At 44.9% G+C, this 27,509-nt stretch overlaps 1 protein-coding gene across 3 annotated transcripts in view; it reads left to right on the top strand.

Moving 5' to 3' along the window:
• urb1 (URB1 ribosome biogenesis homolog) overlaps window positions 1–27,509 on the top strand; it is an 85,717-nt gene that overhangs the window by 48,084 nt on the left and 10,124 nt on the right. For all 3 annotated transcript variants that reach the window (XM_065000595.1, XM_065000593.1, XM_065000594.1), the window contains 10 exons: window positions 5,352–5,538; window positions 5,883–5,941; window positions 6,633–6,823; window positions 12,849–12,959; window positions 13,037–13,100; window positions 14,932–15,100; window positions 15,345–15,447; window positions 18,197–18,357; window positions 21,016–21,234; window positions 23,310–23,453. In XM_065000595.1, coding sequence (XP_064856667.1) covers window positions 5,352–5,538; window positions 5,883–5,941; window positions 6,633–6,823; window positions 12,849–12,959; window positions 13,037–13,100; window positions 14,932–15,100; window positions 15,345–15,447; window positions 18,197–18,357; window positions 21,016–21,234; window positions 23,310–23,453 — 1,408 coding nt within the window. The remainder of the gene's footprint in view (window positions 1–5,351; window positions 5,539–5,882; window positions 5,942–6,632; window positions 6,824–12,848; window positions 12,960–13,036; window positions 13,101–14,931; window positions 15,101–15,344; window positions 15,448–18,196; window positions 18,358–21,015; window positions 21,235–23,309; window positions 23,454–27,509) is intronic.

Genomic DNA, 27,509 nt, shown 5'->3' on the forward strand with positions numbered 1-27,509 from the left:
GATCATGGAACGGGCAGTCCTTCCCGGGAGGAAGAGAAGCTCCGTCTTGCCGAGGTTCAGCTTAGGTGATGATCCGTCATCCACACTGATATGTCTGCCAGACATGCAGAGATGCGGTTAGCCACCTGGTCTATCAGAAGGGGAAAGGAGAAGATTAATTGTGTGTACAGTCTGCATAGCAATGATAGGAGAGACCATGTGAGGTTATGACAGAGCCAAGTGACTTGGTGTATAGCGAGAATAGAGAGGGCCTAGAACAGAGCCCTGGGGGACACCAGTGGTGAGAGCACGTGGTGAGGAGACGGATTCTCGCCACGCCACCTGGTAGGAGCGACCTGTCAGGTAGGACGCAATCAAGCGTGGGCCGCGCCGGAGATGCCCAACTCGGAGAGGGTGGAGAGGAGGATCTGATGGTTCACAGTATCGAAGGCAGCCGATAGGTCTAGAAGGATGAGAGCAGAGGAGAGAGAGTTAGCTTTAGCAGTGCGGAGCGCCTCCGTGATACAGAGAAGAGCAGTCTCAGTTGAATGACTAGTCTTGAAACCTGACTGATTTGGATCAAGAAGGTCATTCTGAGAGAGATAGCGGGAGAGCTGGCCAAGGACGGCACGTTCAAGGGTTTTGGAGAGAAAAGAAAGAAGGGATACTGGTCTGTAGTTGTTGACATCGGAGGGATCGAGTGTAGGTTTTTTCAGAAGGGGTGCAACTCTCGCTCTCTTGAAGACGGGAGGGACGTAGCCAGCGGTCAGGGATGAGTTGATGAGCGAGGTGAGGTAAGGGAGAAGGTCACCGGAGATGGTCTGGAGAAGAGAGGAGGGGATAGGGTCAAGCGGGCAGGTTGTTGGGCGGCCGGCCGTCACAAGACGCAGAGATGTCATCTGGAGAGAGAGGGGGTAAAGAGGTCAGAGCACAGGGTAGGGCAGTGTGAGCAGAACCAGCGGTGTCGTTTGACTTAGCAAACGAGGATCGGATGTCGTCGACCTTCTTTTCAAAATGGTCGGTTAGAAGTCATCTGCAGAGAGGGAGGAGGGGGGGAGGAGGATTCAAGAGGGAGGAGAAGGTGGCAAAGAGCTTCCTAGGGTTAGAGGCAGATGCTTGGAATTTAGAGTGGTAGAAAGTGGCTTTAGCAGCAGAGACAGAGGAGGAAAATGTAGAGAGGAGGGAGTGAAAGGATGCCAGGTCTGCAGGGAGGCGAGTTTTCCTCCATTTCCGCTCGGCTGCCCGGAGCCCTGTTCTGTGAGCTCGCAATGAGTCGTCGAGCCACGGAGCGGGAGGGGAGGACCGAGCCGGCCTGGAGGATAGGGGACATAGAGAGTCAAAGGATGCAGAAAGGGAGGAGAGGAGGTTGAGGAGGCAGAATCAGGAGATAGGTTGGAGAAGGTTTGAGCAGAGGGAAGAGATGATAGGATGGAAGAGGAGAGTAGCGGGGGAGAGAGCGAAGGTTGGGACGGGCGATACCATCCGAGTAGGGGCAGTGTGGGAAGTGTTGGATGAGAGCGAGAGGGAAAAGGATACAAGGTAGTGGTCGGAGACTTGGAGGGGAGTTGCAATGAGGTTAGTGGAGGAACAGCATCTAGTATACAGGGGGTATAGGTTAGTAATGAGACTATATACAGGGGGTACAGGTTAGTAATGAGGCTATATACAGGGGTACAGGTTAGTAATGAGACTATATACAGGGGTACCGGTTAGTAATGAGACTATATACAGGGGTACAGGTTAGTAATGAGACTATATACAGGGGTACAGGTTAGTAATGAGACTATATACAGGGTACAGGTTAGTAATGAGGCTATATACAGGGGGTACAGGTTAGTAATGAGACTATATACAGGGGTACAGGTTAGTAATGAGACTATATACAGGGGGTACCGGTTAGTAATGAGGCTATATACAGGGGGTACAGGTTAGTAATGAGACTATATACAGGGGTACAGGTTAGTAATGAGACTATATACAGGGGTACAGGTTAGTAATGAGACTATATACAGGGGTACAGGTTAGTAATGAGACTATATACAGGGGGTACAGGTTAGTAATGAGACTATATACAGGGGGCACAGGTTAGTAATGAGACTATATACAGGGGGTACAGGTTAGTAATGAGACTATATACAGGTTAGTAATGAGACTATATACAGGGGTACAGGTTAGTAATGATGCTACATACAGGGGGTACAGGTTAGTAATGAGACTATATACAGGGGGCACCAGTTAGTAATGAGGCTATATACAGGGGTACAGGTTCGTAATGAGACTATATACAGGGGGTACAGGTTAGTAATGATGCTACATACAGGGGTACAGGTTAGTAATGATGCTACATACAGGGGGTACAGGTTAGTAATGAGACTATATACAGGGGGTACAGGTTAGTAATGAGACTATATACAGGTTAGTAATGAGACTATATACAGGTTAGTAATGAGACTATATACAGGGGTACAGGTTAGTAATGAGACTATATACAGGGGGTACAGGTTAATAATGAGACTATAGTCAGGGGGTACAGGTTAGTAATGAGACTATATACAGGGGGTGCCGGTTAGTAATGAGGCTATATACAGGGGTACAGGTTAGTAATGAGACTATATACAGGGGTACAGGTTAGTAATGAGACTATATACAGGGGGTACAGGTTAGTAATGAGACTATATACAGGGGTACCGGTTAGTAATGAGGCTATATACAGGGGGTACCGGTTAGTAATGAGGCTATATACAGGGGGTACAGGTTAGTAATGAGACTATACACAGGGGTACAGGTTAGTAATGAGACTATATACAGGGGTACAGGTTAGTAATGAGGCTATATACAGGGGGTACATGTTAGTAATGAGACTATATACAGGGGGTACAGGTTAGTAATGAGACTATATACAGGTGGTATAGGTTAGTAATGAGACTATATACAGGTGGTATAGGTTAGTAATGAGACTATATACAGGGGTACAGGTTAGGAATGAGACTATATACAGGGGTACAGGTTAGTAATGAGACTATATACAGGGGGTACAGGTTAGTAATGAGACTATATACAGGGGTACCGGTTAGTAATGAGACTATATACAGGGGGTACAGGTTAGTAATGAGACTATATACAGGGGGTACAGGTTAGTAATGAGACTATATACAGGGGTACAGGTTAGTAATGAGGCTATATACAGGGGGTACAGGTTAGTAATGAGACTATATACAGGGGATACAGGTTAGTAATGAGACTATATACAGGGGTACAGGTTAGTAATGAGACTATATACAGGGGTACAGGTTAGTAATGAGACTATATACAGGGGTACAGGTTAGTAATGAGACTATATACAGGGGTACAGGTTAGTAATGAGACTATATACAGGGGGTACCGGTTAGTAATGAGGCTATATACAGGGGGTACAGGTTAGTAATGAGACTATATACAGGGGGCACAGGTTAGTAATGAGACTATATACAGGGGGTACAGGTTAGTCCAGGTAATTTAGGTAATATGTTCATGTAGGGAGGGGTAAAGTGAGTAGCAGCAGTGTAAAAACGAAGGGGAATGTAAATAGTCCGGGTGTCCATTTGATGAACTGTTCAGGAGTCTTATGGCTTGGAGTTAGAAGCTGTTAAGGAGCCTTTTGGACCTAGACTTGGAGCTCTGGTACCGCTTGCCATGCGGTAGCAGAGAGAACAGTCTATGACTAGGGTTGCTGGAGTCTTTGACCATTTTTTTGGCCTTCCTCTGACACCGCCTGGTATAGAGGTCCTGGATGACAGGAAGCTTGGCCCTGGTGATGTACTGGGCCTTCCTCTGACACCGCCTGGTATAGAGGTCCTGGATGACAGGAAGCTTGGCCCTGGTGATGTACTGGGCCTTCCTCTGACACCGCCTGGTATAGAGGTCCTGGATGACAGGAAGCTTGGCCCTGGTGATGTACTGGGCCTTCCTCTGACACTGCCTGGTATAGAGGTCCTGGATGACAGGAAGCTTGGCTCCAGTGATGTACTGGGCCTTCCTCTGACACTGCCTGGTATAGAGGTCCTGGATGACAGGAAGCTTGGCTCCAGTGATGTACTGGGCTGTTCGCACTACCCTATGTTGCGCTTTGCGGTCGGATGCAGAGCAGTTGCCATACCAAGTGGGGATGAGGATCTGGGACCCATGCCAAATCTTTTCAGTCTCCTGAGGGGGAATAGGTGTTCTCGTGCCCTCTTCACAACTGTCTTGGTGTGTTTGAACCATTCTAGTTTGTTGGTGATGAGGACACCAGGAACTTGAAACTCTCGACCCGCTCCACTATAGCCCTGTTGATTTTAATGGGGGCCTTTTCGGGCCCACCTTTTCCTGTAGTTCATGATCAGCTAATTTGTCTTGTTCACGTTGAGGGAGAGGTTGTTGTCCTGGCACCACCTGACCAGGTCTCTCACCTCCTCCCTATAGGCTGTCTCATCGTTGTCGGTGCTCAGGCCTACCACTGTTGTGTCGTCAGAAAACGTAATGATGGTGTTGGAGTCGTGTTTGGCCACGCAGCCATGGGTGAACAGGGAGTACAGGAGGGGACTGAGCACCCACCCCTGAGGGGCACCATCCCTCGGATCAGCGTGGCAGATGTGTTGCTGCCTACCCTCACCACCTGGGGGCGACCCGTCGTGAAGTCCAGGATCCAGTTGCAGAGAGAGTGGTTTAGTCCCAGGGTCCTTAGCTTAGTGATGAGCTTTGAGGGCACTATGGTGTTGAACGCTGAGCTGTAGTCGATGAATAGCATTCTCGCGTAGGTGTTCCTTTTTGTCCAGGTGTGGAAGGGCAGTGTGGAGTACGATTGAGATTGCGTCGTCTGTGGATCTGTTGGGGCGGTATATGCAAATCGAAGTGGGTCTTCGGTTTCCGGGATTATGGTGTTGTGGGCCATGACCAGCCTTTCAAAGCTCTTCATGGCTACCGACATGAGTGTGCTACAAGGCGGTAGTTATTTAGGCAGGTTACCTTCTCTTTCCTTGGGCTCGGGGAAGTTATTTAGGCAGGTTTCCTTGGGCTCGGGGAAGTTATTTAGGCAGGTTTCCTTGGGCTCGGGGAAGTTATTTAGGCAGGTTACCTTCTCTTTCCTTGGGCTCGGGGACTATGGTGGTCTGTTTGAAACATGGATTTATTACAGACTCGGTCAGGGAGAGGTTGAAAATGTCATCTTCGTTCGAGGTGAGGAGCTCTTTTTGGTCATAAGAGACACGGTAGCAGCAACATTTATGTATAAAATAAGTCATCCCCTCCGGTGCCATTTATTAGGAAGTCAGCCTATTTCAGTTAAACTCTACTAAGGTTACAGGGGGCCATGTATCAACAAGGTGTATTTCCTTTCTCTCTGTCCCTCCCTTCAGATGGCAGCTGGTGGACCCCATAAGTGCTGTGCTGTCTGTCTGTCCCGAGGAGCTGGAGTTGTGGAGGACTTCGGTGCTCTCTGCTGCCCTCCGGTGGCTGAGCTCTTCCTACGGTCACAACAGAGACCAGAACACGGCACCACTCACACAGGAGGACAGCATACTGAATAGACTGACTGTACTGCTGGTGGGTCCACAGTCTATCACCTGTTGTCCACATCGCAAATGACTCTCTATTCCTGATATAAATGCGCTACTGTTGACCAGAGGTCATGAGATGTTTTCAGTTGATATGTCAACTTAAATTACGTTGGTTTTGTTGTACATTGACATTTGAGTCATTTAGCAGACACTCTTATCCAGAGCGACTTACAGCAGGGAGTGCATGTGTTTTTCGTACTGGTCCCCTTGTGGGAATTGAACCCACAACCTTTCGCGTTACAAGTGCCATGCTCTACCAACTGAGCCACGCGGGACTACATTGGTAACTCAGAAACAAACTTTTATATTCCCCCCCCCCCCCCCCCTCAGACTTTTCCAGAAGACATCACAGCAGCAGAATGGAACAGCTTTGTCAAGGCTGGACTGAAGTAAGATCCTTTATTCAGACACAACTCTTCTGTTGAATATAAATGTATATCATGTCTGTCGGGGGGTCTGTCGGGTCTGGCGGGGGGTCTGGGGGGTCTGTCGGGGGGGGGGTGGGGTCTGTCGGGGGTCTGTCGGGTCTGTCGGGGCGGGGGGGTCTGTCAGGGGGTCTGTCGGGTCTGTCAGGGGTCTGACGGGTCTGGGGGGGGGGGGGGTCTGTCGGGGGGCGGGGGTGGTCTGTCAGGTCTGTCGGGGGGTCTGTCTGGTCTGTCGGGGGTCTGTCTGGGGGCGGGGGGTCTGTCAGGGGGGCAGGGGGTCTGTCGGGGTGGTCTGTCAGGGGGTCTGGGGTCGGGGGGGGCGGGGGGTCTGTCGGGGTGGTCTGTCAGGGGGTCTGTCGGGTCTGTCGGGGGTCTGACGGGTCTGTGCGGGGGGACTGTCGGGTCTGTCGGGGGTCTGACGGGTCTGTGCGGGGGGACTGTCGGGTCTGTCGGGGGGTCTGTCGTGGGGGGGTCTGTCAGGTCGGGTTTGTCAGGGGGTCTGTCGGGGGGTCTGTCAGGTCTGTCGGGGGGTCTGTCGGGTCCCTCAGGGGTCATGTGATTTATCTAACCTTTTATTTCACCAGGTTAGTCTGAGATGTATTTTCCACTTGACATATTCATGTCTAGTGTTTATGGAGAATATTTTCCTTCCCAGGTGTCGCTACAGAGACCCTAACTTCCTGAGCACCCTAAACAGGATGTTGGATCTGATGTATGGAGGTAGTGAAGGACCTAAAGACCTGGTTCCTCTACCTACCATCCACATGATGGCCTCCAGCCACTCCCTGTTTCTACCCATCATGCTGGGAGACGAGGAGGACCTTAGTGGGAACACACAGGTTAAAGGTACAGAACAGGACCTTAGTTGGGGGGGGTTGCCCATCACCATCTACCTAGGGGGATGGGGGGTTGCCCATCACCGGTTATCTTTGGTGGGGCGTTGCCCAGCACCATCCACCTAGGGGGATGGGGGGTTGCCCATCACCGGTTATCTTTGGTGGGGCGTTGCCCAGCACCATCTACCTAGGGGGAGGGGGGTTGCCCATCACCGGTTATCTTTGGGGGTGTTGCCCAGCACCATCTACCTAGGGGAGGGGGTTGCCCATCACCGGTTATCTTTGGGGGACGTTGCCCAGCACCATCTAGCTAGGGGGGGGGGGGGGGGGGTTTGCCCATCACCGGTTATCTTTGGGGGAGCGTTGCCCAGCACCGGTTATCTTTGGGGGGGGGGGCATATAACCCCCCCCCGTTTTCTCCGTTCACTTCCAGATCCATACCGATACAACTATAATGGTCCGGTATATGTAACACACTGAACACTGTATGTAACACCCTGTATGTAACACACTGTATGTAACACACTGTACACTGTATGTAACACACTATGTAACACACTGTACACTGTATGTAACACCCTGTATGTAACACACTGAACACTATGTAACACCCTGTATGTAACACACTGAACACTGTATGTAACACACTGTACACTGTATGTAACACACTGTATGTAACACACTGTACACTGTATGTAACACACTGTACACTGTATGTAACACACTGTATGTAACACACTGTATGTAACACACTGTATGTAACACACTGTATATAACACACTGTATGTAACACACTGTATGTAACACCCTGTATGTAACACACTGAACACTGTATGTAACACCCTGTATGTAACACACTGAACACTGTATGTAACACACTGAACACTGTATGTAACACACTGTATGTAACACACTGTATGTAACACACTGTACACTGTATGTAACACACTGTATGTAACACACTGTATGTAACACACTGTATATAACACACTGTATATAACACACTGTATGTAACACACTGTATGTAACACACTGTATGTAACACACTGAACACTGTATGTAGCACACTGTACACTGTATGTAACACACTGAACACTGTATGTAACACACTGTATGTAACACACTGTACACTGTATGTAACACACTGAACACTATGTAACACACTGAACACTATGTAACACACTGTATGTAACACACTGAACACTATGTAACAAACTGAACACTGTTTCACACTGAATACTGTATGCAACACACTGTATGTAACACACTGTACACTGTATGTAACACACTGTATGTAACACACTGTACACTGTATGTAACACACTGTATGTAACACACTGTACACTGTATGTAACACACTGTATTTAACACACTGAACACTGTATGTAACACACTGTATGTAACACACTGTACACTGTATGTAACACACTGTACACTGTATGTAACACACTGTATGTAACACACTGTATGTAACACACTGTATGTAACACACTGAACACTGTATGTAACACACTGAACACTGTATGTAACACACTGAACACTGTATGTAACACACTGAACACTGTATGTAACACACTGTATGTAACACACTGTACACTGTATGTAACACACTGTACACTGTATGTAACACACTGTATGTAACACACTGTAACACACTGTATGTAACACACTGTATGTAACACACTGTATGTAACACTGTATGTAACACACTGAACACTATGTAACACACTGTATGTAACACACTGTATGTAACACACTGAACACTATGTAACACACTGTATGTAACACACTGAACACTATGTAACACACTGTATGTAACACACTGAACACTATGTAACAAACTGAACACTGTTTCACACTGAACACTGTATGTAACACACTGTATGTAACACACTGTATGTAACACACTGTACACTGTATGTAACACACTGTATGTAACACACTGTATGTAACACACTGTACACTGTATGTAACACACTGTATGTAACACACTGTATGTAACACACTGTACACTGTATGTAACACACTGTATGTAACACACTGTATGTAACACACTGTACACTGTATGTAACACACTGTACACTGTATGTAACACACTGTATGTAACACACTGTATGTAACACACTGTACACTGTATGTAACACACTGTACACTGTATGTTACACACTGTACACTGTATGTAACACACTGTACACTGTATGTAACACACTGTATGTAACACACTGAACACTGTATGTAACACACTGTACACTGTATGTAACACACTGTAACACACTGAACACTATGTAACACACTGTATGTAACACACTGTATATAACACACAGTATGTAACACACTGAATACTGTATGTAACACACTGTACACTGTATGTAACACACTGTATGTAACACACTGTATGTAACACACTGTACACTGTATGTAACACACTGTACACTGTATGTAACACACTGTATGTAACACACTGTACACTGTATGTAACACACTGTATGTAACACACTGTATGTAACACACTGTACACTGTATGTAACACACTGTATGTAACACACTGTATATAACACACAGTATGTAACACACTGAATACTGTATGTAACACACTGTACACTGTATGTAACACACTGTATGTAACACACTGTATGTAACACACTGTACACTGTATGTAACACACTGACCACTGTATGTACCACACTGTACACTGTATGTAACACACTGTAACACACTGAACACTGTATGTAACACACTGTATGTAACACACTGTAACACACTGAACACTGTATGTAACACACTGTATGTAACACACACTGTACACTGTATGTAACACACTGTACACTGTATGTAACACACTGTATGTTACACACTGTATGTAACACACTGAACACTGTATGTAACACACTGTATGTAACACACTGTACACTGTATGTAACACACTGTATGTAACACACTGAACACTGTATGTAACACACTGTACACTGTATGTAACACACTGTACACTGTATGTAACACACTGTATGTAACACACTGTATGTAACACACTGTACACTGTATGTAACACACTGAACACTGTAACACACTGAACACTGTATGTAACACACTGTATGTAACACACTGTATGTAACACACTGTATGTAACACACTGAATACTGTATGTAACACACTGTACACTGTATGTAACACACTGTATGTTACACACTGTATGTAACACACTGAACACTGTATGTAACACACTGTATGTAACACACTGTACACTGTATGTAACACACTGTATGTAACACACTGAACACTGTATGTAACACACTATGTAACACACTGAACACTGTATGTAACACACTGTACACTGTATGTAACACACTGTACACTGTATGTAACACACTGTATGTAACACACTGTACACTGTATGTAACACACTGTATGTAACACACTGTACACTGTATGTAACACACTGTACACTGTATGTAACACACTGAACACTGTATGTACCACACTGTACACTGTATGTAACACACTGTGACACACTGAACACTGTATGTAACACACTGTATGTAACACACTGTAACACACTGAACACTGTATGTAACACACTGTATGTAACACACTGTATGTAACACACTGAATACTGTATGTAACACACTGTACACTGTATGTAACACACTGTACACTGTATGTAACACACTGAACACTGTATGTAACACACTACACTATGTAACACACTGTACACTATGTAACACACTGTACACTGTATGTAACACACTGTATGTAACACACTGAACACTGTATGTAACACACTGTATGTAACACACTGTACACTGTATGTAACACACTGTATGTAACACACTGAACACTGTATGTAACACACTGTACACTGTATGTAACACACTGTACACTGTATGTAACACACTGTACACTGTATGTAACACACTGTACACTGTATGTAACACACTATGTAACACACTGTACACTGTATGTAACACACTGAACACTGTATGTAACACACTGAACACTGTATGTAGCACACTGTACACTGTATGTAACACACTGAACACTGTATGTAACACACTGTATGTAACACACTGTACACTGTATGTAACACACTGAACACTGTATGTAACACACTGTATGTAACACACTGAACACTGTATGTAACACACTGTATGTAACACACTGAACACCATGTAACACACTGAACACTGTATGTAACACACTGTATGTAACACACTGTATGTAACACACTGAACACTATGTAACACACTGAACACTGTATGTAACACACTATGTAACACACTGAACACTGTATGTAACACACTATGTAACACACTGAACACTGTATGTAACACACTGTACACTGTATGTAACACACTGTACACTGTATGTAACACACTGTATGTAACACACTGTATGTAACACACTGTACACTGTATGTAACACAGTGTATGTAACACACTGTACACTGTATGTAACACACTGTACACTGTATGTAACACACTGTACACTGTATGTAACACACTGAACACTGTATGTACCACACTGTACACTGTATGTAACACACTGTGACACACTGAACACTGTATGTAACACACTGTATGTAACACACTGTAACACACTGAACACTGTATGTAACACACTGTATGTAACACACTGTATGTAACACACTGTATGTAACACACTGAATACTGTATGTAACACACTGTACACTGTATGTAACACACTGTATGTAACACACTGTACACTGTATGTAACACACTGAACACTGTATGTAACACACTACACTATGTAACACACTGTACACTATGTAACACACTGTACACTGTATGTAACACACTGTATGTAACACACTGAACACTGTATGTAACACACTGTATGTAACACACTGTACACTGTATGTAACACACTGTATGTAACACACTGAACACTGTATGTAACACACTGTACACTGTATGTAACACACTGTATGTAACACACTGTATGTAACACACTGTATGTAACACACTGTACACTGTATGTAACACACTGTATGTAACACTGTATGTAACACACTGTACACTGTATGTAACACACTATGTAACACACTGAACACTGTATGTAACACACTGAATACTGTAACACACTGTACACTGTATGTAACACACTGTACACTGTATGTAACACACTGAACACTGTATGTAACACACTGAACACTGTATGTAGCACACTGTACACTGTATGTAACACACTGTATGTAACACACTGTACACTGTATGTAACACACTGAACACTGTATGTAACACACTGTATGTAACACACTGAACACTGTATGTAACACACTGTATGTAACACACTGAACACCATGTAACACACTGAACACTGTATGTAACACACTAAACACTGTATGTAACCACTGTACACTGTATGTAACACACTGTATGTAACACACTGAACACTGTATGTAACACACTAAACACACTGTACACTGTATGTAACATACTGTATGTAACACACTGTACGTAACACACTGAACACTATGTAACACACTGAACACTGTATGTAACACACTAAACACTATGTAACACACTGTACACTGTATGTAACATACTCTATGTAACACACTGTATGTAACACACTGTACACTATGTAACACACTGTACACTATGTAACACACTAAACACTATGTAACACACTAAACACTATGTAACACACTAAACACTATGTAACACACTGAAAACTGTATGTAACACACTGAACACTGTATGTAACACACTGTACACTGTATGTAACACACTGTATAACACACTGTACACTATGTAACACACTGAACACTATGTAACACACTGTACACTATGTAACACACTGAACACTGTATAACACACTGTACACTATGTAACACACTGTATGTAACACACTAAACACTATAACATACGGTACACTATGTAACACACTGTATGTAACACACTGTACACTATGTAACACTGTACACTATGTAACACTAAACACTATAACATACTGTACACTATGTAACACACTGAACACTAGTTAACACACAGTTCTCTGTCTGCTCTCTCTTCCAGAGGCCCTGGTCTCTCTCCTGCTCAGCCTAGTGAAGAGAAGTCCTGCTGTCTGTAGCAGCAGCCACTTCGTAGTCCTACTGGGAGGGTACGGCGCTACTCTCAGTACTACAGGTAACAGAGCTGTTCCTCCTGTGTGCTTTTTAAATGTCTTCTGTTCTACAGTCGTCTGACACGTCTTTTCTGTGCAGATCAGAATCTGTTACTGCTGCTGCAGGAGTACGAACGAAACGGCATCAGTCTGGTAGACTTTCAGTAAGTTTATTCATTTTTTATTTATCTTTCATCTCATCAGTGTGTGTGTGTGTGTGTGTGTGTGTGTGTGTGTTTGCTCGTCCGTGCTATTACACTGATGTGTGTGTGTGTGTGTGTGTGTGTGTGTGTGTGTTTGATGTGTGTGTGTGTGTGTGTGTGTGTTTGCTCGTCCGTGCTATTACACTGATGTGTGTGTGTGTGTGTGTGTGTGTGTGTGTTTGCTTGCCGTGCTATTACACTGATGTGTGTGTGTGTGTGTGTGTGTGTGTGTGTGTGTGTGTGTGTGTGTGTGTGTTTGCTCGTATTACACTGATGTGTGTGTGTGTGTGTGTGTGTTTTGCTCGTCCGTGCTATTACACTGATGTGTGTGTGTGTGTGTGTGTGTGTTTGCTCGTCCGTGCTATTACACTGATGTGTGTGTGTGTGTGTGTGTTGTGTTTGCTCGTCCGTGCTATTACACTGATGTGTGTGTGTGTGTGTGTGTTTGCTCGTCCGTGCTATTACACTGATGTGTGTGTGTGTGTGTGTGTGTGTTTGCTCGTCCGTGCTATTACACTGATGTGTGTGTGTGTGTGTGTGTGTGTGTGTGTGTGTTTGCTCGTCCGTGCTATTACACTGATGTGTGTGTGTGTGTGATGTGTGTGTGTGTGTGTGTGTGTGTGTGTGTGTGTTTTGCTCGTCCGTGCTATTACACTGATGTGTGTGTGTGTGTGTGTGTTTGTGTGTGCTGATGTGTGTGTGTGTGTGTGTGTTTGCTCGTCCGTGCTATTACACTGATGTGTGTGTGTGTGTGTGTTTGCTCGTCCGTGCTATTACACTGATGTGTGTGTGTGTGTGTGTGTGTGTGTGTGTGTGTGTGTGTTTGCTCGTCCGTGCTATTACACTGATGTGTGTGTGTGTGTGTGTGTGTGTGTGTGTGTTTGCTCGTCCGTGCTATTACACTGATGTGTGTGTGTGTGTGTGTGTGTGTGTTTGCTCGTCCGTGCTATTACACTGATGTGTGTGTGTGTGTGTGTGTGTTTGCTCGTCCGTGCTATTACACTGATGTGTGTGTGTGTGTGTGTGTTGTGTTTTTGCTCGTCCGTGCTATTACACTGATGTGTGTGTGTTTGCTCGATGATGTGTGTGTGTGTGTGTGTGTGTGTGTGTGTGTGTGCTCGTCCGTGCTATTACACTGATGTGTGTGTGTGTGTGTGTGTTTGCTCGTCCGTGCTATTACACTGATGTGTGTGTGTGTGTGTGTGTGTGTGTGTGTGTTTGCTCGTCCGTGCTATTACACTGATGTGTGTGTGTGTGTGTGTGTGTGTGTGTGTGTGTGTTTGCTCGTCCGTGCTATTACACTGATGTGTGTGTGTGTGTGTGTGTGTTTGCTCGTCCGTGCTATTACACTGATGTGTGTGTGTGTGTGTGTGTGTTTGCTCGTCCGTGCTATTACACTGATGTGTGTGTGTGTGTGTGTTTTGCTCGTCCGTGCTATTACACTGATGTGTGTGTGTGTGTGTGTGTTTGCTCGTCCGTGCTATTACACTGATGTGTGTGTGTGTGTGTGTTTGCTCGTCCGTGCTATTACACTGATGTGTGTGTGTGTGTGTTTGCTCGTCCGTGCTATTACACTGATGTGTGTGTGTTTGCTCGTCCGTGCTATTACACTGATGTGTGTGTGTGTGTGTGTGTGTGTGTGTGTGTGTGTTTGCTCGTCCGTGCTATTACACTGATGTGTGTGTGTGTGTGTGTGTTTGCTCGTCCGTGCTATTACACTGATGTGTGTGTGTTTGCTCGTCCGTGCTATTACACTGATGTGTGTGTGTGTGTGTGTGTGTGTCACCTGCAGGTGCATGCTTTGGGGCCCAGCGGCGGTGGAGCACCATAAGGCCCGGAGAAGCCTGGGAGTTTCCTTGTGGCAGCAACCCAGCTCTGAGGACCTGCTGGCTCTGTTCAGCCCTGACACCATGATCAACACCATCACTCACTTCCCCCTGCAACGCAGGATCATCCTACAGGTAACACACACACACACACACACACACACACACACACACACACACACACACATCATGTTTAGATACTGGAGTATTTCCTGAATGTGTGACCTGACAAAGAAAGGACTCTGGACCTTTTTTAATTAGACTATAACTAGACTAACTAGTCCCCAGATTGCTTCCTGTTTGATGTATTCTGGGAAAACTTTTGGCCCTGTTCAGATGTCTATGCGATATGACACTCCACTCATCTTTCCTTCAACAGGAGGGTAAAGAGATGATTTTCAAAGATGAGGAAGTGAAGGATCTTGGGAGTGTGTACGACCCTTGTTTCCTCCTGCCTCTCTTCAGCGCCATGCTTCAGCCAGGTGACTACTACCAATGAACAAACACCTGAACATCCAAGCGTTTTAAACACCCAAGCATTTTAATTAAATAACACACTTTTCTGAGACATTTGACACAGTCATATGGTGAGACTTAAAAGTATTTATCAAATTCTTATTTTCAATGACGGCCTAGGAACAGTGGGTTAACTGCCTGTTCAGGGGCAGAATGACAGATTTGTACCTTGTCAGCTCGGGGGTTTGAACTTGCAACCTTCCGGTTATTAGTCCAACACTCTAACCACTAGGCTACCCTGCCACCCCTCCACTCTAACCACTAGGCTACCTGCTGGTTACTAGTCCAACGCTCTAACCACTAGGCTACCTGCTGGTTACTAGTCCAACGCTCTAACCACTAGTCTACCTGCTGGTTACTGGCCCAACGCTCTAACCACTAGGCTACCTGCTGGTTACTAGTCCAACGCTCTAACCACTAGGCTACCTGCTGGTTACTAGTCCAACGCTCTAACCACTAGGCTACCTGCTGGTTACTAGTCCAACGCTCTAACCACTAGTCTACCTGCTGGTTACTAGTCCAACGCTCTAACCACTAGGCTACCTGCTGGTTACTAGTCCAACACTCTAACCACTAGTCTACCTGCTGGTTACTGGTCCAACGCTCTAACCACTAGTCTGCCAGTAGGCTACCTGCTGGTTACTAGTCCAACACTCTAACCACTAGGCTACCTGCTGGTTACTAGTCCAACACTCTAACCACTAGGCTACCCTGCCACCCCTCCACTCTAACCACTAGACTACCTGCTGGTTACTAGTCCAACGCTCTAACCACTAGTCTGCCAGTAGGCTACCTGCTGGTTACTAGTCCAACACTCTAACCACTAGGCTACCTGCTGGTTACTAGTCCAACACTCTAACCACTAGGCTACCTGCTGGTTACTAGTCAAACACTCTAACCACTAGGCTACCTGCTGGTTACTAGTCCAACACTCTAACCACTAGGCTACCTGCTGGTTACTAGTCCAACACTCTAACCACTAGGCTACCTGCTGGTTACTAGTCCAACACTCTAACCACTAGGCTACCTGCTGGTTACTAGTCCAACGCTCTAACCACTAGGCTACCTGCTGGTTAACCACTAGGCTACCTGCCGCCTCTACGCTCTAACCAGTAGGCTACCTGCCACCTGGCTTAACCACTAGGCTCCCTGCCGCGCACTCTAACCACTAGGCTACCCTGCTGCCTCTACACTAACCACTAGGCTACCCTGCCACCTCTACACTCTAACCACCAGGCTACCCTGCCACCTCTACACTCTAACCACCAGGCTACCCTGCCACCTCTACACTCTAACCACCAGGCTACCCTGCCACCTCTACACTCTAACCACTAGGCTACCCTGCCGCCTCTACACTCTAACCACTAGGCTACCCTGCCGCCTCTACACTCTAACCACTAGGCTACCCTGCCACCTCTACACTCTAACCACCAGGCTACCCTGCCACCTCTACACTCTAACCACCAGGCTACCCTGCCACCTCTACACTCTAACCACCAGGCTACCCTGCCACCTCTACACTCTAACCACTAGGCTACCTGCCTCCTCTAACCACTAGGCTACCTGCCTCTACACTCTAACCACTAGGCTACCCTGCCACCTCTACACTCTAACCACTAGGCTACCCTGCCACCTCTACACTCTAACCACTAGGCTACCTGCCGCCTCTACACTCTAACCACTAGGCTACCTGCCGCCTCTACACTCTAACCACTAGGCTACCTGCCACCTCTACACTCTAACCACTAGGCTACCTGCCACCTCTACACTCTAACCACTAGGCTACCTGCCACCTCTACACTCTAACCACTAGGCTACCTGCCTCCTCTACACTCTAACCACTAGGCTACCTGCCGTCCCTACACTCTAACCACTAGGCTACCTACCGCCTCTACACTCTAACCACTAGGCTACCCTACCGCCTCTACACTCTAACCACTAGGCTACCTGCCACCTCTACACTCTAACCACTAGGCTACCCTGCCACCTCTACACTCTAACCACCAGGCTACCCTGCCGCCTCTACACTCTAACCACTAGGCTACCTGCCGTCCCTACACTCTAACCACTAGGCTACCCTGCCTCCTCTACACTCTAACCACTAGGCTACCCTGCAGCCTCTACACTCTAACCACTAGGCTACCCTGCCTCCTCTACACTCTAACCACTAGGCTACCTGCCACCTCTACACTCTAACCACTAGGCTACCTACCGCCTCTACACTCTAACCACTAGGCTACCTGCCGTCCCTACACTCTAACCACTAGGCTACCCTGCCGTCCCTACACTCTAACCACTAGGCTACCCTGCCTCCTCTACACTCTAACCACTAGGCTACCTGCCTCCTCTACACTCTAACCACTAGGCTACCTGCCTCCTCTAACCACCAGGCTACCCTGCCACCTCTACACTCTAACCACTAGGCTACCCTGCCGCCTCTACACTCTAACCACTAGGCTACCTACCTCCTCTACACTCTAACCACTAGGCTACCTGCCTCCTCTACACTCTAACCACTAGTAGGCCAGACTAAAAACGTGTTCCTCGCTTATTTAGCGCCAATATTGTTTGTGAAACCACGTGTATTTTTTATTAATCAATAAATCCCTGATTATGGGACCTCTAAATACACGCTGTGACGTTGAACCAATGGCGTTGTTCCTGCACAGCCTTCTTGCTAAACCAAACTTCCTGTCCTTCCTGTCCTGTGTCCAGAGTCTGTGATCGACTGTCTGAAGTTTGTGTCGAGTCACGGCCTTGGTGTGACGATGGTGTCCCTGAGTAGTTACGACCCCAAGTTGAGGGCAGCGGCCTATCAGGTCCTGGCTTCATACCACCATCATCTGGAGGCTGCTCGCTTCAGAGAGAAGAGACAGGTACTGCCACAAACATACCTACTTGTTAACAAAATTAAGGAAGTTTCCTTTAAAATTATTCATAAATATTATCCTGCCAACCACTATATGAAGAAGTTTAAGGAAAACATCAACTCAAATTGTTCCTTTTGTAATGACCACCCAGAAACAGTTGTGCATCTTTTTTGGCATTGTATTGCATGTAAGAAAACTGTGGCAAGACATCAGTAGGTTTATAATTGAACACATTTATGAAGATTTTACACTATTGTGGAGAGATGTACTGTTTGGATTCTTTACATACAATAGAAATAAGCGGAATCATTTTCATGTAATTCATTTCATTATTCTTTTGGCCAAATTTCATATACACAAATGCAAATTAACAAACAGAAAACCACATTTTCGTACCCTACAAAAAGAAATTGAACTGTATTTTAAGACGGTTAAATGCTCTACTAACAAAAAAGCTGTTAGAATTGTAAGTTATATGCATGTCCCTTAAGGTCCTTGTGTAATTGTAATGTGATATTGTACCCCCTAGCCCCGCCCCTAGCCCCGCCCCCAGCCCCGCCATGTGATATTGTACCCCCTAGCCCAGCCCCGCCCCCAGCCCCGCCCCTAGCTCGATTGTCCATTGTGTGTAATCTATGTATGCTTGTGTTCCCTCATGCGCTTTATGTATTGATTTGTTGTTAATAAAAAAACATTTTTAAAAAATTTAAAAAAAAAGAGAAGAGACAGGTACATACACACACAATCAGGCTCACACACACACACACACACACACACACACAATCAGGCTCACACACACACTCACACACACACACACACACACACACACACACACACAATCAGGCTCACATACACACACACACACACACACACACACACACACACACACACACACTGGTCTCTCATGAACTGCAGTTCATCTCATGTGAGAGCGATGGTGAGATGCACTGAGTGTACAAAACATTAGGAACACCTTCCTGATATTGAGTTGCATTCCCTCCCTTTTTGCCCTCAGAACAGTCAGGGTCATGAACTCTACATGTTATCTAAAGCGTTCCACAGGGATGCTGGCCCCATGTTGACTCTACAAGGTGTCTAAAGCGTTCCACAGGGATGCTGGCCCATGTTGACTCTACAAGGTGTCTAAAGCGTTCCACAGGGATGCTGGCCCCATGTTGACTCTACGAGGTGTCTAAAGCGTTCCACAGGGATGCTGGCCCATGTTGACTCTACAAGGTGTCTAAAGCGTTCCACAGGGACGCTGGCCCCATGTTGACTCTACGAGGTGTCTAAAGCGTTCCACAGGGATGCTGGCCCATGTTGACTCTACAAGGTGTCTAAAGCGTTCCACAGGGATGCTGGCCCCATGTTGACTCTACAAGGTGTTGAAAGCGTTCCACAGGGATGCTGGCCCATGTTGACTCTACAAGGTGTCTAAAGCGTTCCACAGGGATGCTGGCCCATGTTGACTCTACGAGGTGTCTAAAGCGTTCCACAGGGATGCTGGCCCATGTTGACTCTACAAGGTGTTGAAAGCGTTCCACAGGGATGCTGGCCCATGTTGACTCTACAAGGTGTCTAAAGCGTTCCACAGGGATGCTGGCCCATGTTGACTCTACAAGGTGTTGAAAGCGTTCCACAGGGATGCTGGCCCATGTTGACTCTACAAGGTGTTGAAAGCGTTCCACAGGGATGCTGGCCCATGTTGACTCTACAAGGTGTTGAAAGCGTTCCACAGGGATGCTGGCCCCATGTTGACTCTACAAGGTGTCTAAAGCGTTCCACAGGGATGCTGGCCCATGTTGACTCTACAAGGTGTTGAAAGCGTTCCACAGGGATGCTGGCCCATGTTGACTCTACAAGGTGTTGAAAGCGTTCCACAGGGATGCTGGCCCATGTTGACTCTACAAGGTGTCTAAAGCGTTCCACAGGGATGCTGGCCCCATGTTGACTCTACAAGGTGTCTAAAGCGTTCCACAGGGATGCTGGCCCATGTTGACTCTACAAGGTGTCTAAAGCGTTCCACAGGGATGCTGGCCCCATGTTGACTCTACAAGGTGTCTAAAGCGTTCCACAGGGATGCTGGCCCATGTTGACTCTACAAGGTGTCTAAAGCGTTCCACAGGGATGCTGGCTCATGTTGACTCCAATGCTTCCCACAGTTGTGTCAAGTTGGCTGGATGTCCTTCGGGTGGTGGACCGTTCTTGATACAACACGAGAAACTGTTGAGTGTGAAAAAACCCAGCAGCGTTGCAGTTCTTGACACAAACCGGTGCACCTGGCACCTACTACCATACCCCGTTCAAAGGAACTTAAATATTTTGTCTTGGCCCATTCACCCTCAAAGGCACACATACACAATCCATGTCTCAATTGTCTCAAGGCTTAAAAATCCTTATTTAACCCTGTCTCCTCCTCTTCATTTACACTGATTGAAGTGAATTTAACAAGTGTCATCAATAAGGGGATCATATCTTTCACCTGGGTTCACCTGGTCAGTCTTTGTCATGGAAAGAGCAGGTGTTCCTAATGTTTTGTACACTCAGTGTATATAGGGAAAAGACAGTCATTTCAGACACAGACATGGCCTTGTACATGAGTGGTAATGTTACGTTTTAACCAGATCTCTCTGTGTGTGTGTGTGTGTGTGTGTGTGTGTCCAGCTGCTGTACCTACTGGACATGGTAAAGAATGGGATCCGACAGCAGAACCTCAGGATGCCCTTCGTACTGACCACGTACATCGCTAAGGTGGCCCGGCAGATGCTGAAACCAGAGGAGCACATGTACGTGGTGGTGAACCGGTTCCTGCTCTCCCATCAGTGTCTGGACTTCAGAAGGGTTCCAGAGTTCTTCAAACTGTTCTACAGCTGTGACATGGAGGTAAAGTATTACAGTAGTATAGTATTACAGTAGTATAGTAGTACAGTAGTATAGTATTACAGTATTATAGTAGTACAGTATTACAGTAGTATATAATTACAGTAGTATAGTATTACAGTAGTACAGTAGTATAGTATTATAGTATTATAGTAGTACAGTAGTATAGTATTACAGTATTATAGTATTACAGTAGTATAGTAGTACAGTAGTATAGTATTACAGTAGTATAGTATTACAGTAGTATAGAATTACAGTAGTACAGTAGTATAGTATTACAGTAGTGTAGAATTACAGTAGTACAGTAGTATAGTATTACAGTAGTACAGTATTATAGTAGTACAGTATTATAGTAGTATAGTATTATAGTAGTACAGTATTATAGTAGTACAGTATTATAGTAGTATAGTATTACAGTAGTATAGTATTACAGTATTACAGTAGTATGGTAGTACAGTAGTATAGTATAGTATTATAATATTACAGTAGTATAGTGTTACAGTAGTATAGTGTCAGTATTTCAGTAGTATAGTGTCAGTATTATAGTAGTATAGTAGTACAGTAGTATAGTGTCAGTATTACAGTGGTATAGCATTACAGTAGTACACTGTCAGTATTACAGTAGTATAGTATTCCAGTAGTATAGTATTACAGTGGTATAGAATTACAGTAGTACAGTATTACAGTAGTATAGTATTATAGTAGTACAGTAGTACAGTATTATAATATTACAGTAGTACAGTATTACAGTAGTATAGTATTATAGTATTACAGTAGTACAGTAGTATAGTATTATAGTATTATAGTATTACAGTAGTACAGTATTATAATATTACAGTAGTACAGTATTATAATATTACAGTAGTATAGTATTACAGCAGTATAGTATTACAGTAGTATAGTGTTACAGTAGTATAGTGTCAGTATTACAGTCGTATAGTATTACAGTAGTATAGTGTCAGTATTACAGTGGTATAATATTACAGTGGTATAGAATTACAGTAGTACAGTATTACAGTAGTACAGTAGTATAGTATTATAGTATTATAGTATTACAGTAGTACAGTATTATAATATTACAGTAGTACAGTATTATAATATTACAGTAGTATAGTATTACAGCAGTATAGTATTATAGTAGTATAGTGTTACAGTAGTATAGTGTCAGTATTACAGTGGTATAGTATTACAGTAGTATAGTGTCAGTGTTACAGTAGTGTAGTGTTAGTCTTACAGTAGTATAGTGTCAGTATTACAGTAGTATAGTGTCAGTATTACAGTAGTATAGTGTCAGTATTACAGTAGTATAGTGCCAGTATTACAGTAGTATAGTGCCAGTATTACAGTAGTATAGTGTCAGTATTACAGTAGTATAGTGTCAGTATTACAGTAGTATAGTGCCAGTATTACAGTAGTATAGTGTCAGTATTACAGTAGTATAGTGTCAGTATTACAGTAGTATAGTGTTAGTCTTACTTGAGGTATTACTTTAGTCCTATGTAACTGACAGTATTCTAATAGGTTGTCCTTTAGTCCTATGTAACTGCCAGTATTCTAATAGGTTGTCCTTTAGTCCTATGTAACTGCCAGTATTCTAATAGGTTGTCCTTTAGTCCTATGTAACTGACAGTATTCTAATAGGTTGTCCTTTAGTCCTATGTAACTGACAGTATTCTAATAGGTTGTCCTTTAGTCCTATGTAACTGACAGTATTCTAATAGGTTGTCCTTTAGTCCTATGTAACTGACAGTATTCTAATAGGTTGTCCTTTAGTCCTATGTAACTGACAGTATTCTAATAGGTTGTCCTTTAGTCCTATGTAACTGACAGTATTCTAATAGGTTGTCCTTTAGTCCTATGTAACTGACAGTATTCTAATAGGTTGTCCTTTAGTCCTATGTAACTGACAGTATTCTAATAGGTTGTCCTGAATGAAATAGTTGTCTGAGAAACTACTCTGTCAAATTGGATTGGTGTTTGTCCCGTTATTGAACTTGGATGCTGTGTGTTTAGCCCAGTGGATGTTATCAGTATGGAGGTGACTCGTCCCGTGATATAATGTTGTTGTCTCCTCTCAGCACAAAATGGAGAGGGAGTGGATTCTGTCTGTCCTAGAGGAGGGCCTGAAAGACAGACAGTGTTATGATCTGCTGGACCAACAGGGGATCTTTCAGACGCTGCTAGGATTCTGTTGCAGCCCACTCTGTGATCAACACACTCAGGTACCAACACAACCACACACACACACACACACACAACCACACACACACACACACACACACAACCACACACACACACACACACACGGGTCAGGTTGCAGCCCACTCTGTGACCAACACACTCAGGTACCAACACAATCACACACACACACACACACACACACACACACACACACACACACACACGCGCCAGGTTGCAGCCCACTCTGTGACCAACACACTCAGGTACCAACACAACCACACACACACACACACACACACACACACACACACACACACACACACACACACACACACACGGGCCAGGTTGCAGCCCACTCTGTGACCAACACACTCAGGCACCAACACAACCACACACACACACACACACACACGGGCCAGGTTGCAGCCCACTCTGTGACCAACACACTCAGGTACCAACACAATCACACACACACACACACACACACGCGCCAGGTTGCAGCCCACTCTGTGACCAACACACTCAGGCACCAACACAACCACACACACACACACACACACGGGCCAGGTTGCAGCCCACTCTGTGACCAACACACTCAGGTACCAACACAACCACACACACACACACACACACACACACACGGGCCAGGTTGCAGCCCACTCTGTGACCAACACACTCAGGTACCAACACAACCACACACACACACACACACACACACACACACACACGCGCCAGGTTGCAGCCCACTCTGTGACCAACACACTCAGGCACCAACACAACCACACACACACACACACACACACACGCACCAGGCTGCAGCCCACTCTGTGACCAACACACTCAGGTACCAACACAACCACACACACACACACACACACACGCACCAGGCTGCAGCCCACTCTGTGACCAACACACTCAGGTACCAACACAACCACACACACACACACACACACACACACACACACACACACACACGCGCCAGGCTACAGTCCACTCTGTGACCAACACACTCAGGTACCAACACAACCACACACACACACACACACGCGCCAGGCTGCAGCCCACTCTGTGATTAACACACTCAGGTACCAACACAACCACACACACACACACACACACGCGCCAGGCTGCAGCCCACTCTGTGACCAACACACTCAGGTACCAACACAACCACACACACACACAACAGGTTGCAGCCCACTCTGTGATCAACACACTCAGGTACCAACACAACCACACACACACACACACACACACACACACGCGCGCGCCAGGCTGCAGCCCACTCTGTGACCAACACACTCAGGTACCAACACAACCACACACACACACACGCGCCAGGCTGCAGCCCACTCTGTGACCAACACACTCAGGTACCAACACAACCACACACACGCGCGCCAGGGTTTTCCATTATGAAAATGTGGAGTCATACACAGTTGACCAGCAGCATTTTATTTTACGGGACATTTTTAATAAATGTACCTGATGTTTTTCCCAACATGCATTGGGTGTGTAACCTGATTAGGGGCTCAGAATGACAGAAATCACCTTTTCACATTGTGGTAATTCATCTTACGCAGAACATGTATAATAGACCAATGAGAAGGAGAGACACTGTCATGTTGTCTGTATAATAGACCAATGAGAAGGAGAGACACTGTCATGTTGTCTGTATAATAGACCAATGAGAAGGAGAGACACTGTCATGTTGTCTGTATAATAGACCAATGAGAAGGAGAGACACTGTCATGTTGTCTGTATAATAGACCAATGAGAAGGAGAGACACTGATGTTGTCTGTATAATAGACCAATGAGAAGGAGAGACACTGTCATGTTGTCTGTATAATAGACCAATGAGAAGGAGAGACACTGTCATGTTGTCTGTATAATAGACCAATGAGAAGGAGAGGCACTGATGTTGTCTGTATAATAGACCAATGAGAAGGAGAAACACTGATGTTGTCTGTATAATAGACCAATGAGAAGGAGAGACACTGATGTTGTCTGTATAATAGACCAATGAGAAGGAGAAACACTGATGTTGTCCATATAATAGACCAATGAGGAGGAGAGACACTGTCATGTTGTCTGTATAATAGACCAATGAGAAGGAGAAACACTGATGTTGTCTGTATAATAGACCAATGAGAAGGAGAGACACTGTCATGTTGTCTGTATAATAGACCAATGAGAAGGAGAGACACTGTCATGTTGTCTGTATAATAGACCAATGAGAAGGAGAGACACTGTCATAAGGTCCCTCAGTCGAACAGTGAATTTCAAACACAGATTCAACCACAAAGACCAGGGAGGTTTTTCCAATGTCTCGTTAAGAAGGGCACCTACACTTTGGATGGTGTATCAATACACCCAGTCACTACAAAGATACAGACGTCCTTCTTAACTCAGTTGCCGGAGAGGAAGGAAACCGCTCAGGGATTTCAACATGAGGCAAATGTCGACTTTAAAACAGTTACGGAGTTTGATGACTGTGATAGGAGAAGACTGAGGATTGATCATCAACATTGTAGTTACTCCATAATGCTAACCTAAATGACACAATGAAAAAGGAATCCCGTACAGAATAAATATATACCAAGAAGGAATTAAAGTAATACTGCAAAACATGTGGCAGAGCAATTCACTTTTTGTCCTGAATACAAATGTTATGTTTAGGGGCAAATTCAATACATTACTGAGTACCACTCTCCATGTTTACATGCATAGTGGTGGCTGCATCATGTTATGGGTATGCTTGTAATCGTTAAGGACTGGTGAGTTTTTCAGGATAAAAAATAAACCGAATGGAGCTAAGGACAGGCAACATCCTAGAGGGGAAACCTGGTTCAGTCTGCTTTTCCACCAGACACTGGGAGATGAATTCACCTTTCAAAAGGACAATAACCTGGTTCAGTCTGCTTTCCACCAGACACTGGGAGATTAATTCACCTTTCAAAAGGACAATAACCTGGTTCAGTCTGCTTTCCACCAGACACTGGGAGATGAAATCACCTTTCAGAAGGACAATAACCTAGAACACAAGGCCACATCTACACTGGGAGATGAATTCACCTTTCAGAAGGACAATAACCTTAAAACACAAGGCCAAATCTACACTGGAGTTGCTTACCAAGAAGTCAGGGAAAGTTCCTGAGTGGCCGAGTTACAGTTTTGACTTAAATCTACTTGAAAATCTATGGCAAAACCAATTTGAAGAATTTTTTAAAAGAATAATGTGCATATGTCCCACAATCCAGGTGTGGAAAGCTCTTAGAGATTTACCCAGAAACACTCACAGCTCTTAGAGATTTACCCAGAAACACTCACAGCTCTCAGAGATTTACCCAGAAACACTCACAGCTCTCAGAGATTTACCCAGAAACACTCACAGCTCTCAGAGATTTACCCAGAAACACTCACAGCTCTCAGAGATTTACCCAGAAACACTCACAGCTCTCAGAGATTTACCCAGAAACACTCACAGCTCTTAGAGATTGACCCAGAAACACTCACAGCTCTTAGAGATTTACCCAGAAACACTCACAGCTCTTAGAGATTTACCCAGAAACACTCACAGCTCTTAGAGATTTACCCAGAAACACTCACAGCTCTTAGAGATTTACCCAGAAACACTCACAGCTCTTAGAGATTTACCCAGAAACACACAGCTGGCCAAAGGTGCTCAGAACGTTTAGCTTAAAATGCTAATGAACTATTTCTTAACATTATTAGCACAGCAATGTGTACAAATCAAGTCGGCTACCAGACAATGAAAGAAAGTTAAAAACTGGAGAAATGTGACCACTCTCAAATTTATAGACCGAGCTTTGGATGCAAAGGACTGACCCTCCCTGATATAAAAATGATAGTTTCAACCATGTTATGAGACTATGTTTACATTTACTTTGTTTACAAACATCGGAGTAAAACAAGCCGATATTTTGGGTTCTGATTGGTAGGACAGTTGAACTAAACTCACGAGACATTTACAAGTTAGCGTCTTCTGAATCAATGGGCACATTATTCATTTACGTTATATATTATTATTATATATATATTATATATATACTTTATGTTTTGGACATATACTGAT

This window comes from Oncorhynchus nerka, linkage group LG14 (assembly GCF_034236695.1).
Source record: "Oncorhynchus nerka isolate Pitt River linkage group LG14, Oner_Uvic_2.0, whole genome shotgun sequence".
NCBI lineage: Eukaryota > Metazoa > Chordata > Actinopteri > Salmoniformes > Salmonidae > Oncorhynchus > Oncorhynchus nerka.